The 13,090-nt window shown below is 43.5% G+C and overlaps 2 protein-coding genes and 1 long non-coding RNA gene across 3 annotated transcripts in view; 1 reads left to right on the top strand and 2 right to left on the bottom strand.

Moving 5' to 3' along the window:
- Positions 1-4,210, top strand: part of LOC106817211 (protein sax-3-like) — a 16,911-nt gene extending 12,701 nt beyond the window's left edge. The window contains exon 5 of the mRNA XM_014821874.1: positions 2,713-4,210. Coding sequence (XP_014677360.1) covers positions 2,713-2,943 — 231 coding nt within the window. The 3' untranslated portion in view covers positions 2,944-4,210. The remainder of the gene's footprint in view (positions 1-2,712) is intronic.
- Positions 1-12,559, bottom strand: part of LOC106817212 (cysteine-rich protein 1-like) — a 20,174-nt gene extending 7,615 nt beyond the window's left edge. The window contains exons 1-2 of the mRNA XM_014821875.1: positions 12,429-12,559; positions 7,683-7,777 (exon numbers count right to left, since the gene is read on the bottom strand). Coding sequence (XP_014677361.1) covers positions 7,683-7,777; positions 12,429-12,468 — 135 coding nt within the window. The 5' untranslated portion in view covers positions 12,469-12,559. The remainder of the gene's footprint in view (positions 1-7,682; positions 7,778-12,428) is intronic.
- On the bottom strand, positions 4,322-5,347 carry LOC106817213. Its single transcript, XR_001395006.1, has 2 exons — positions 5,290-5,347; positions 4,322-4,689 (listed from the first exon to the last, which is right to left on the bottom strand). It is a non-coding gene; the product is annotated as an uncharacterized LOC106817213 (long non-coding RNA).
- Positions 12,560-13,090: the final 531 nt, after the last annotated feature.

Genomic DNA, 13,090 nt, shown 5'->3' with positions numbered 1-13,090 from the left:
ATCTTTCCTATTTGTCCTAGTTTCTATGAGTTAAACCAGTATATGCGATATCTGTTATACCGTTGGCATTCTGTCGTATATCATTATTCCTCCCTCAATCTCTAGCTACACATTCGGATTACTCTTCCACTCATTATTCTCTACTACACATTTGCATTACTCTTCACTCATATCTCTACTACACATTTGCATTACTCTTCACTCATAATCTTCTACTACACCATTTTGCATTACTCCTCACTCAATATCTCTACTACACATTTTTCGCATATACTCTTCACTCATATCTTCTACTACACATTCTTGCATTTGACTCCTCACTCAGTATCTCTACTACACATTTGCATTACTCCTCTCTCATATCTCTACGTACACATTTGCATTACTCCTCACTCATATCTCTACTATACAGCATTTTGTAATTGCCTCCCTCCCCATAGCGCATGCTCCACGCATACAGCGGACCGAATCAACGCTTACGGCAAAGACTGGTACAACGTTCATTTGTTGAACTGTGACGTCAGTAGCGCTGTCCGTAATAACGTCACGTGGTACGACAGGGAGCGCAGGACCCAATCAGATCGTGAGTGTGGGAAGCCTCTCTGGCTGTTAGCAGTACATTAATTGTTGTTGCTTGCAAATTAGCACTTGATTATTTAATTACGTCACGATCAGCTGTGTTTGCAAACCCGTCATTACGCAGAGAGTGAAACGCGTGCTTATTAGGAGTCCTATTATGCTTCAACATGCAATCTTAATATTTATATTTGTTAAAATAATAAATATTAAGTAATAAATATAAATAAATATAATAATAATAATATTATTATTGTTAATATTATTCTTAATAATATAATATTGTTGTTATTATTACTATTATTATGTAAAATGCGTCGTAATATACCGTGCAACGTTTAGTTGTGTAACGCGTCTGTCTCTTGTTTTCGTTCGTCGGCCGTGGTGGATGGTTGCTGTAAGCAGTAGTCACCGTGTCATCACCATGCAACGGTTTCCATAGGAGCTGCTTCACGCTAGCAGGGAGGGACGAGGGAAACTACGTCTGTTCGCGCGCCCGAGAACGAGGCGGGTCGCGCAGGCGAAATTCTACCTACAGATACAAGGTTGACTAACCATAGGGTTATTTTATTAAGTTTATATTTATATTAAGTAATTAATATTAAGTACTATTAGTATAATCTACTATATATTACAACTTATAACAATAAATAACCTTTAATAAAACTTAATAATAAATATGTACATATGTATATACATAATACATATCAGGATGTAGATAAATAGAAGATATAATCTTCTATTATCTATCCTGTCTGTATATGTATATGTTTATGTTTAATGTACGATGTACATGTATATCATATGTATATTAGTAATATGTAAGTATGTAAATATTAATTAATATTAAGTACATAATTATTATTTAAGTTTTATTAAGGATGATTTATTGGTTGAGGATGGAGATGTTAATTAACATGCATTCATTTCTATGAGTTAAAAATTCTATAAAAAAATTAAAATTTGTAGTATTGTTTTAATTATTTGACAAGTTTGCCATGTGTTAGAAAACATGACAAAGTTTATTCTGTGTTTATTTTGCCGCAGGAGACTTGATGAGTGCGGGTAAGATCGCAACGAGACTATTTCTATCATCTTTTTCTTTACACATCTAGGGCAATATATGCAACATGCAATGTGTCGTAATATAAAACTGGTTGCTGTTTCGTAGAGTTACATGTGTTTAATTTAAGTTAAAACATAATTAGTAGAAAATAGCGCACTCTTTTTACGCACACGTAAAGACTGAGGGGGGCTAGAATATTGCTGTTATTATATACCCTATAGGGCCAATTTCGGTTGTTATCCTAATTAATACTTTCTCAATGTTTAATCACCTTTTCTATTGATGGGGATTTTGGAAGTGCTCTCATTATACTTTTATTTTTCTTTTTTTTTTCATGAGTTATGATTTATTTCATTATTTCTTTCCCTGTAGAGCTACCAAAAGTGACGATCAGTCCATCCGAGCAGAGTTACAGAGAGGGAGACACGCTGGATTCTCACATGTCTGGTGTACGGATCCCTACACCTACCTCCTACTGGGGCCAACTCATCCGTACGTCTGCTGCGTATACAGTGGCGTAGCTAGGATTTTTCAGCAGGGGGCACTAGGGGGCCTTACATTTTCCTGGGGGGGGGGCACACTATATAACTTTTTCTTTGTTATATATGACTGTTTCTAACGGCATTGTTTTAATTCAATTTTTTTTTTATCAGCATGAATTTTCAGTGGGGGCACCTGGGGGGGGCACAGAAAATTTGCATGTGCCCCCCCCCCCGTAGCTACGCCCCTGGCGTAATAGTTGTACTAGCTGTCGGCTATTTTAGATAGAGGGGGAAGTGTACAGAGCAAGAAAGAGAGTGTAGGATAGGTGAATGGCGTAAATATATATATATATATATATATATATATATATATATAGAGAGAGATAGATAGATAGATAAGTAGATAGATAGATAGATAGATAGATAGATAGATAGATATAAAGATATAGATAGGATAGATAGATAGATAGAGATAGCTGTCGAGAGAGAAAGAAAGAGAAAAAGAGAGAGAGAGAGAGCGAGAGCAAGAGCGTGCTATCATTATATCTTTACATATTTTTGCACATTTTTATTTATTTATATGTTCAGGATGACAGGCGGCTTAACTCCACCGACCGGATGATAGTGAACAGCGGTACGCTCGTCATTCTGGATGCTAAGGAAGAGGATGCGGGCATCTACCACTGTGTGGGAAAAAACGAAGCAGGCATCGATACAAAGCCGGCACTGCTCAAGTTCATTGGTACGATCAGGAGTCCATCAATCGATAGTCTATCATTTGATAGACTCCTGTTACTATCAAGAGCTAATAGTACCTAGAGTGTACAACGGAAAAACGGGAAAATAGTGCTATTTCACGACAACATTATTCTACTTTGCCTGCGAGTCTAGAAGGTATTATATTAGCTCTTGTTACTATCTATGTCATATTCATCAGCTGTGTTTACGGTTCACTGAATGTACGCTGTTGACAACTGTGTTTTGGGGGCTTCGTATGTTTGCAATATTGGCTTCTGATTATAGATATATGCCTAATAAGTATTACTTATTATCGCCGCTCATAGAGGGCGGTACAAGCGCCCCCTATCGTTGGTTGAAGCCAGCAACATGTCGCGAATTATCACCCATAGAGGTCGCTGATGATCCCATCGTCTCACTCACTTAAAGGAGGTTTGCGCCACCTCGAAAAATGCTGGGCTTATTAGCCAATGTCCTGATTCCATGAAATTTCTACGTTTACCCTCTAAGTTAGAGCACGACCTAGCTCTACTCTTACTGTTAGCTGTTCTTTGACTTTTCTTTTCGTCGACTTGTGTCACCACTAGATGGCGTAAGATGCCAGGTTGTACGCTCTTCGGTAATATCCCTCTTGTAACACGTTTAAAGCATCACAGGTGGAGATAAAAATCATCGGTCTTCTACGTGAAATAATGTGAAAAAATGAATGTTGAATAAATAGTTTACATTCAATCTTTGTAACCGTATCCCAACGTGGATAACTTATAAAGCAATGTCAAGCTATCATTCCACAGATTATAATCAGACAAACTAACAGAACACAATTCGAATCTCTCTACAAAGCTTGTACCGATATGCTTTCTATTCACAATGGACGTTTAGTATTAACATCGCGATGTTTTTACTATCCTAATACGTACTCATAGTTGATGGAAGATAATATCTATTATTTAGGTGATGTTTGTTACAAATCAGCTTTTGAAACAATGGTAGCACCTTATACCGAGGAATATACGCTATAACACTGGATGATGTGATATGATATGAGTATGGATTGCGTATTTTACCGTATAAATATATTTTATCGTAATTTATCGTCTCATGATCGTATGTATATCGACCGTGTATGTCTAACCGCGTTGGTCGATTTGATTTTCTTGCGTCACAGAGGAGCCAACAATCGACATACCACAGAGATTGGTGCACGTGCCCGTGGGCGGGGAGGCGGAACTGCGATGTGACGTCACCCAGGGCGTGCCCCCTCCCACCGTGCGATGGTAAGTTGTGTGTGTGTGTGTGTGTGTGTGTGTGTGCGTGCGTGCGTGCGTGCGTGTGTGTGTGCGCGTGTACGTGTACACTCGTGAGTATGTATGTGTGCGCGTGTATGAGTTATGTGTATGTGCGTGCATGAGTGCGTTTGTGCGTGTGGATGTTGTCATGAAATGCAAGAACAATTATGTTGATATACCATCAGCTGAACATTTTATTTGGATAGCTAACTTTAGCAAAATAGCACATCAGAACAATCTATCAGTCTAACGCGGCACATTTATCCTGCCTTGTCTTGCATTAGTTACTCCACGTCTGAACTCCTACATGGAGTCATTATTATAGTACTAATTATTATAGTACTAATTATTATAGTACTAATTATTATAGTACTAATTATTATAGTACTAATTATTTAGAATCCTCTTGTTGCTGTTGCCGGTGTGTCGTGACGTCATGTAGTAGTTGCATTTCCGTTTGGGTGGCGGGATGTTATAATCGGATACGCTAGATGCAGCTGCTAGTAGACATGACTCTCCGCTCCGCCACGCCCACAACCTGCCAATCATCACACAGAACAGCTGCTAGTAGACATGACTCTCCGCTCCGCCACGCCCACAACCTGCCAATCATCACACAGAACAGCTGCTATAGAGCATGAGCCTCTCTGCTGCCGCTCACGCCGCACAACCTGCCAATCATCATCACAGAACAGTCTGCTATAGACATGACCTCCGCTCCCGCCAACGCCATCAACGCTGCCAATCATCACACAGACAGCTGCTAGTAGACATGGACCTCTCCGCTGCGCGGGCCACGCCACACCAGGGGGGGGGGGGGGGGGGGGGGGGGGGGGGGGGGGGGGGAGGGGGGCCCATGCATCACACAGAAACATCAGAAGCAGTTCGGAAACCATCTGAAGAAAATACACACGTTAATATTTTATTAAATTAAAAAATAAATAAGAATTTGCCTATTAATTTATGTGTGTGTGTGCGTCGTGCGTGCGTGCGTGTTTGTGTGTGTGTGTGCGTGCGTGCGTGTTTGTGTGTGTGCATGCGTGTGCGCGTGCGTGTGCGTGTGGCGCGCTGGCGTGTGTGGGTTTTTTTATCAAATAATTGGTGAGGAATAGTGATGGCATCTATGTGTGAACTTTACCTCTCAGGGACAACAATAGCTGAATAGCACGGCTGATGCATAACGGCTTCCCATCATGCCTAGACAAACCATCAAAGCTTCAATATACAAAACAAAAACATTCTTAGGGGCAAAAAACAACAACATGTAAACAATCTCTGTTGCTAGAATATGCGAATTATTTTTTATGGCGGATTCTTTTTGTCGCATCGTTATCTCTGATAGTGATATATTCACAAAGAGGATAAATAACTAAGGATTTCTGACTGATGTAAATGGTGTCATAATATACATGAAATAATAAATAAATATATATATATAATATTATATATATATATATATAGTATTATATATATATATATATAGTATATATATATAATAATATATATTTTATTTATTATATCATAATATATATTTATTATTCTATTTATTTATTTATATATTATATATTATATTATATACATTATATGGTAAAGCTAATGTAATCGCTGGATAATTTCGGCTGCCAGACAACTGTACGCTGTAGCTTGCGTGCTATTATGCGCCGTGTAATTGCGTGACTAAACTTACGAATACGATAATAAAATGAGAGTAGAGGGATGTAGTTTACAAACTGCCGTTTCACTATATTTTATACTTACAAAAGTCGTACAAGTCACACAGGGTAGAATACGGGTTTCACAATACACATACAATCAATAGACTCCTGATACAATCAAGCAACAGAGGGATGAGTACACTAGGGTCCCTATATACAAAGAGTTGCGACATGACGAGTCGGAAATAATCGGTCACGTGATCGCTGGACGCCATGTTGTTTCCAAATGGATCCACACCGCTGCATGCCGCTTAAGTACAGCGCTGTATGGATACACTGTACAATGGTCCGTAGTAATTAATTAGACTAATCGTGCTTCAATAAACTCAAAATTTACAGAGAGTATAGCTAAGACATGTGTCTATGTGTATATAATAATGAAGAGGCTGAACACCCCTTCGCCCGTGTTCGTGAACGGTATCGGCGCCATGGTCAGTTCGTGGTTGTCGTTGGTTCTGGAATACTTTGACAGTTTTCTCAAGAGAACCTCCAGTTAGACCATCCCACCCAGTTCCATCTTCCCTGGTTAGTTCATCGATCTAACCATGGCTGATATGCTATTGGGTTAGTTCTGGTTATAGGCCTGGTGGTGGGTGGTGGATGGTGGTGGAGGTGGATAGGTGGTGGTGGATAAGTGGTGGTGACAGTACAAGTGCTTAAAATTGGTCTCGGCGTAGTGGGTGGGTAGGGTAAAATTGGCGGAAAATTGGTGGAAGGTATGGTGCTGTTGATGTCCTTAGTCGTGGTCTGGCGTTGTGGCCCCAGCAGGAAGGTACGTGAAAGTGTCCTGTAGGACCTCACGGGCGACATGTGGCTCGATTGTTGCGGGCGATGCACAGCTCGCACTGCAGTTGGGATTTCTCGGCTACTGTGCTGCTGAATTCTATCGTCATCTGGTCGACGCTAGAGTGCGAATTCTGCAGTTGAATGTTATGTTGCTGCTTCTCACAGAGAACCTGGTTGAAGTCGATCCGGGCGTGGTCCAGGTTTGTCTGTAACGACTGTGCATGCCTGGCTATGTCGGTCAGCAGGTTGGTGGACGCGTGCATCTGGCGGTCAGCCATCCTCTCGGCCTCTGCGCATGCAGCGTTGGCACTCGCAAGCGCCACCTCCAGTGCAGTGATGTCCTCCCGATGTCTCTTCTTAAGGTGGGTTCCCTGGGCAGGATTTCGGCTGTATGGTCTGGATCTGCTCGCCAAAACTAGGGTGCGGGGCATAAACCTCTCGTTCGGCGTCGAAGGTCGCAATGGATGCTGCCCGAATATGTCATATGGCAGTGGATGGGGCGTCCTCGTCCTAATCCCACGGCCAGTCGGGTAGTTGTCGTGCGGACGCCTCTAGCGAATGTCTTGTCTTCCATTGCTGCTTGTGGTGGTGAAGGTTTATTAGTATGGTATTAGTATGGATTAGTATGGATTAGTATGGATTAGTATGGATTAGTATGGTTTCGTGGGCGCTTTACAGATGGAGGGAAAGAGTAGGAACCGGTTAGTACGATGAAATATGAAAGGTGAAGTGCTGGAGCGAAAACTAATGAGACTGGCTGGCTCGGTTGGGTCGTACTTTGAATGGACATGATTAACGGGGTAGAATAAAAGTGATACATGCTTGCTGTACGTGCGAAGCTATAGTGCCTCTACTACTACCGTTGCATGCTCTCAAACCTAGCACTATGTCCAAGTCGTTGTCTATCGCTATGCGTGACGACGATTGGACATAGTGGCTAGGTTTGAGAGCATGCAACAGTAGTAGCTAGTAGAGGCACTAGCTTCGCACGTACAGCAAGCATGTATCACTTTTGCGAGCGGTGGCCCACCTCTGCGTGCTGGCCAGAGGAAAGAATCTTGTTGCATTTCTCACACTTGAGGCAGAGCTTGTGCCAGTCCTTTCCCAACGACGTCTTCTTCTCGGCTGTAAAACAAACATAATTGTTGTTTTCTCGCTGTTTACACACGCAAGCACGCACGCACGCACGCACACACACACACAGGACATGTCCACAGACATACACACGCGCGACGGCGCGACGCGCACGCACGCACACAAACACAGCCACAACAGCAAACGACACACACACACACACACACACCACACACGCCGGCGCCGCTTGCTCAGCTGCGCGCGCATCTCAATCGGCAGATGTTACGTCCTCACGCACCCTAGTGTGAGACCAAGCAGCATGTGGTTGTGTCTGTGTGACAGATGCGCTAACACATGTCAGGGCAGATATACAGACTGTGTGATGTTGTGAACAGGGCTGCGGCCGGACAGAGAGGCGGTCGTACCTTGCTGTTGCGCGGCGGGCCTGTTACAGACCCCCTCCCTTGTAGTAGTGGCTTCTCCTGACCTAACCTATTCTGGCGCGGTAATGTGATAGTGTAGACGACCTATACGACGTTCTTATATCGTTCGCGCTCGCCTTCCCGTCCTCTCTCTCTCTCTCTCCTCGCTCTCTCTCTCTCTCTTCTCCTCTCTCTTTTCTCTACTTCTCTCTCTCTTCTCTCTCTTCTCTCTCTCTCGCAATTCTTTTCTCTGACTTCGCGCGCCTCTCTCTCTCTCCTTCTGCTCTCTGTCTCTCTTGGCTTCTCCTTCCTCTGCTTTCTCTTTCTTCGCGCCTCTCTCTTTCTCTCGTTCTCTCTCTTTCTTCTCTTCTCCCACGCCCTCTCTACTGTCTTTTGCCCCTATCTATTTCTCTGTAACCCGTACTCGTAGTAATGGTGAAATCCCGGAGTCATTAAGCATTTCGCGCGAAGGCTGTTAATTGTCGCATTGATCTGCTGTGTGAGATCTCTGATATCACCAACGGAACATATAACCCGGCTGAACAGCGTTGACGCCGCCACTGATATCATGCTAACAATAGGCTCTTTTATACCCTTACAACAAATATTAAGCAATCAGCAAGCAATCCACAGCGAATCAGACGAGTGCTTCAAATATAGCACTCAATGCCGGTGAGAGGCATCGCTTATCTTGCAATTGCTATAAAGCAATCAGCGACCATTCATCGAGTTTGCCTCTCGCGCGGGACGCTCATCTTCTGATCGGCATAATAAGCACCACCTCCAGGGGGCGGGACCGATTCTCTCTATTGCCTCAATACGGCAAGTCCCGGGCCCGCTTGGTGGCACCGATCATCAGATCGCCGGGGAATGCACGGCATCGGGTACCGGCCATCGATCCGATTGCTTAACGCCCCGATCCCCCAGTCGCCGCATTTGCCTTATTAAGCAATCGACGATCATGCCTTACCAGCTATTCCTCCTGCACACATTCGAGCGCTTTCATCTCCTTAGCAATCATTTGACTGCCTTTGATCAGTCCTAAGTGAGAGTCGACGTAGTTGCTTAAGCAATCAATGAACTCGCTTAAGCTCAATCGCTGCCATTACTTTGAAAATGGCGCTTGCCTTCCTTCTCCCTAACCCACTAACTTCGGTCTCGCTCGCCCCATCCCTTACATACTCGCTCGCTACTAAAAAACAGGAGTGAGGAGAAGGCAATCTATGCCGGATGTTAACTTTTGCTTTGCGGAATATTTGCGTCTCCTCCCCCTCCCCGCCGGTCCCTTGAACTGACAAATCCCATATTCCAACACAAAAACTAGTGGTAGGCTATAGCCTAAATTATATTAATGTAATAATTTAAAATAATTAGATTTATTAGAATCTATTAGGCTAGAGATTAATTAAGTCCGTGAATTAATTTCAACGGGGGGGCATTAGGTTTGGTGCGCGAAAGCAACGCCATGGACTACCGTAACCCGTGTCGTCTCGAAGCACCTCTCAGGCCGGTACGGCCCCTCCACCGAACCCGTAGGCGTGATTTTTTTCCTAGCGTCAATCAGGAACATGGGGCTAGTAGTGACGCGCTGCTGAGTTGGTGAAGCTTGGTTGCTTGGACTTTGCCCTATATAGTATTAATTATAAACATCGCTGTTATTAGCATGAAGTTATGATGCTTCGTATACTAGAGATAGTGCATACATGGAAGAAATACAAAGATGTACGCGGACGGCCCTTAGAGTTACCTCTACGCTAGAGCTTTCCCCACGCGCCACCATACATACCCCCAGTTTCTTTTTTCCGCTTCTCTATCATCCCAATCCACCACCTTCTCCATTCCCCCTCCTGCTCCACATCCCACCTGTTTCGACCTTCCCCTATATCTGGTGCTCACTCCTCTCCTCCTGCCCTCCATCCTCTCCTGCCTCCTTACCTAGCTCGATCACATTACCCAATTCCGCTGCCCCCTTTTATGTACACGCGGCTGCGCAGCTATATATACCCAACATGAAGTGGATTCGCCGGTTAACCACCGCTGATTAGCGCTATGGCGTATGGTGCTGTCCAACGAGCTGTATCCCACGGGCACTCTATTTTAAAAGTAAGTGACCGCATTGGATTGCCTGCTTGCTCGCATCGGTCCTTGAATTTGTTGATCAATCTGGATCAGTCTTAAATTGCTTGTTGATTGCGTCTGTGGTGATCAGTCTTGATCTTGCTTGCATCGGTCTTGGATGCAGTCTTGACTCTCAACATCGTTGACATATCTTCTCGAGTGCACATTGTCGATGCTTCTCAGGATCAGATCTCGATAGCTTAGGATCAGTCTTGACGTTAGTTAGCGATCAGTCTCCCGATTGCTATAAGGATCAGTCTTGATTGACTGTAGGATCAGTCCTCGATTGCTTAAGATCAGTCTTGGGTTAGATCAGTCTCGATTGCTTGTCGAATTGGCTTAGGATCGATGTCTCCGCTTGCCTCCCTTGTCCGATTGCTTAGGATCAGTCGGTCGCAACTTGCTCGGCCTGTCGCGAATTGCTTAGGATCAAGGTCTTGAGATTGCCTGTCTATTGCCTTATTAAGCAATCCGGACAGCAATCGCATCTGTGTTCGATCGCACTTGGTGGGATTGCTTAAATTTTACGTTAAGCGGTACTAAGTACATAATTATACTATATATATAGTATAGTATATATATACTATACTAGCTATCATCGTACGTATCTGTCCGAGCCAGTCGGATGAAACGTCATCCGATATTCGAACAAACACCAACGTCCTGGCGGTAAACATGCTCCCAAGGAAATATTACGCAAAAATAATAAATGAAATGATATGATTATGATGTGATATATAAAGAATCAACTTAGTCACAATAAACCATGACGATAATAGCCAAGAGCGTATAAGAATGGCATTCTAAGAATAGCGCATTTCTTCATACCCGCTATCTTGCATAGTAGATAGGCATGAATAGAGTTCTTCTAATGTACCTTGCTAGTGAGCACTTCTACCGCCGATGCATGCCGTTATGCAGTGGGTAGCCATCGCTTGCTAGCGGCCTATATACTCGCGCCGATTACTACTTTATAGACCATGCGTGGTATGTTCAGTTGGCTGTTACGTCGTAGGGATATTTGCTTGCGGGCCCGTCGGCCACGTATATGTTGTTTGTCACACGGATATGGGTGCAGTAGTTGCTCTGTGATAGCTCTGTGTGGGATGTGTAACCGCGGCTGGGGCCGACGGAGATAGAGAGGCGTGGTGTCTGCAATGGTCCCGTTACTGATGTGTGAGCGACGAGAGCTGTCGCTGTCCGCGTCAACTCTCTCTCGGTCACGCATGAGGATAATTTGAGAGAGCAGATTTTTCCGAGTTAGACTTGCTTCTCTCTCTCTCTTCTATTTCTCTTTCTTTCCTTCTTTCTTTTCCTTCTCTTCTGCTTTCCTCTTTCTTGGCTTTCTCTGCCTCTCTCTCTCTCTACTCTGCTCTCTCTCTTCTCTCTCTCTCTCTCTAGCAGCTCTTCTAGGCTCTCTATGACAGCTCTCTCTCCTAGAGCTCTAGAGCTCTCCTCTCTCTCTCTCTCTAATTCTGTCTTTTCTCTCCTGTCACTATAAGAACTTATCTCATCTCTCTCTCTCTCTCTCTTTTTATTTCTCCCTCTCTCTCTGTGTTTTTCTCTGTCACTAGCTTTCTCTCTCTCGCTCGCTCTCTCTTAATTTCTATCTGTTTTACTCTTGCGTTCTCTCGCTCTCTTCCTCTCTGTCTCTATGACCGTTTGTCAATTTTTCCTTCTCCCTTCCTTCCCTATCATCACACAGGTTCCTGATTGGCGTGTGAGAGCAATTCTCATCTAACACACTAGTCCGAGATTCCTTTGCCCATGCCCACACCGACGATTTTGGTGGATTTGGTGTGGGTTAGGGTACCTAACCCTATTTACCTAACCCACACCAAATCCACTAAAATCGTCGGTGTGGGCATTGGTCAGAGTAATCTCGGACTATACTAACACACTATCGATACAATGATAGTTAAACATCATTGCCATATACACAGTATTAGAATGTTGCAGTTGTATGGAACACATATCCCGTTGTGGATGTCTTTCAATACGCAAGTATAATTAATATAAGTATAAGAACCCCATTAATTCTTAGGTCAATGTCACGTAAACGTGGGTGCATACGGATTCTCTTTGCGCTAAGAAAAGTTAGGTTTGTATCGCTCGCCTGACATTTCTACGCGACTCAAACAAAAACTATAACCAACACTCACCAAAATACACCTCCTTCTGGCATTTCGGACACTTGGGCATGTTGGCACTGTGTATGTGTGTGTGTGGCTCGATCTCTGTCTCTTTCTCTACTGATCGACCAGTGGCGAAGTAACAGAAGCTTTTGCACGCTGATCCTAGCTTAAATACGTGGTATAAATAGCTGTCAAGCGGATATGATGCTCTAACAACAGGGCCTGTATCATTTACCGGCTGCAGGGGAGGGGTGCGGGCAGGAAATCCACCCACAGACAAACTTCAGCTGACGAGATCATGCCGGAAAACACACATATGCTGTGCTTTACAATGAAAAAATTAGTGGTAGTTTTGAGGCTAGCACATAGGAGTATATTGTTGAATATGAAGTAATCATTGCAGAAGGTAAAGCTTTCTCTCTATTGCTGCCGGATACCGTATTTGACAGTCATGGAGTTTGACCGTTTATTTTACACGTTTGTGGGCTATTGGCTGAATATAATAAATAAATGTTTCTTTAAAAAACTTAACTGGGGACGTTGGGGTGGTGTTGGTGTGCACACGTGGGTGATATTAGAAATTGGGAATTAAAAATGATTTAAGATCTCAGCTTTCCTCGTGAATGTAGAAAGGGATGAATAAGCAATATAACTAAACTAAACTAAAAGCGAAAACGATGTAATACTCT

This window comes from Priapulus caudatus, unplaced genomic scaffold (genome assembly GCF_000485595.1).
Source record: "Priapulus caudatus unplaced genomic scaffold, Priapulus_caudatus-5.0.1 Scaffold1633, whole genome shotgun sequence".
NCBI lineage: Eukaryota > Metazoa > Priapulida > Priapulimorpha > Priapulimorphida > Priapulidae > Priapulus > Priapulus caudatus.
This window is presented reverse-complemented; position numbering and strand designations above follow the sequence as displayed.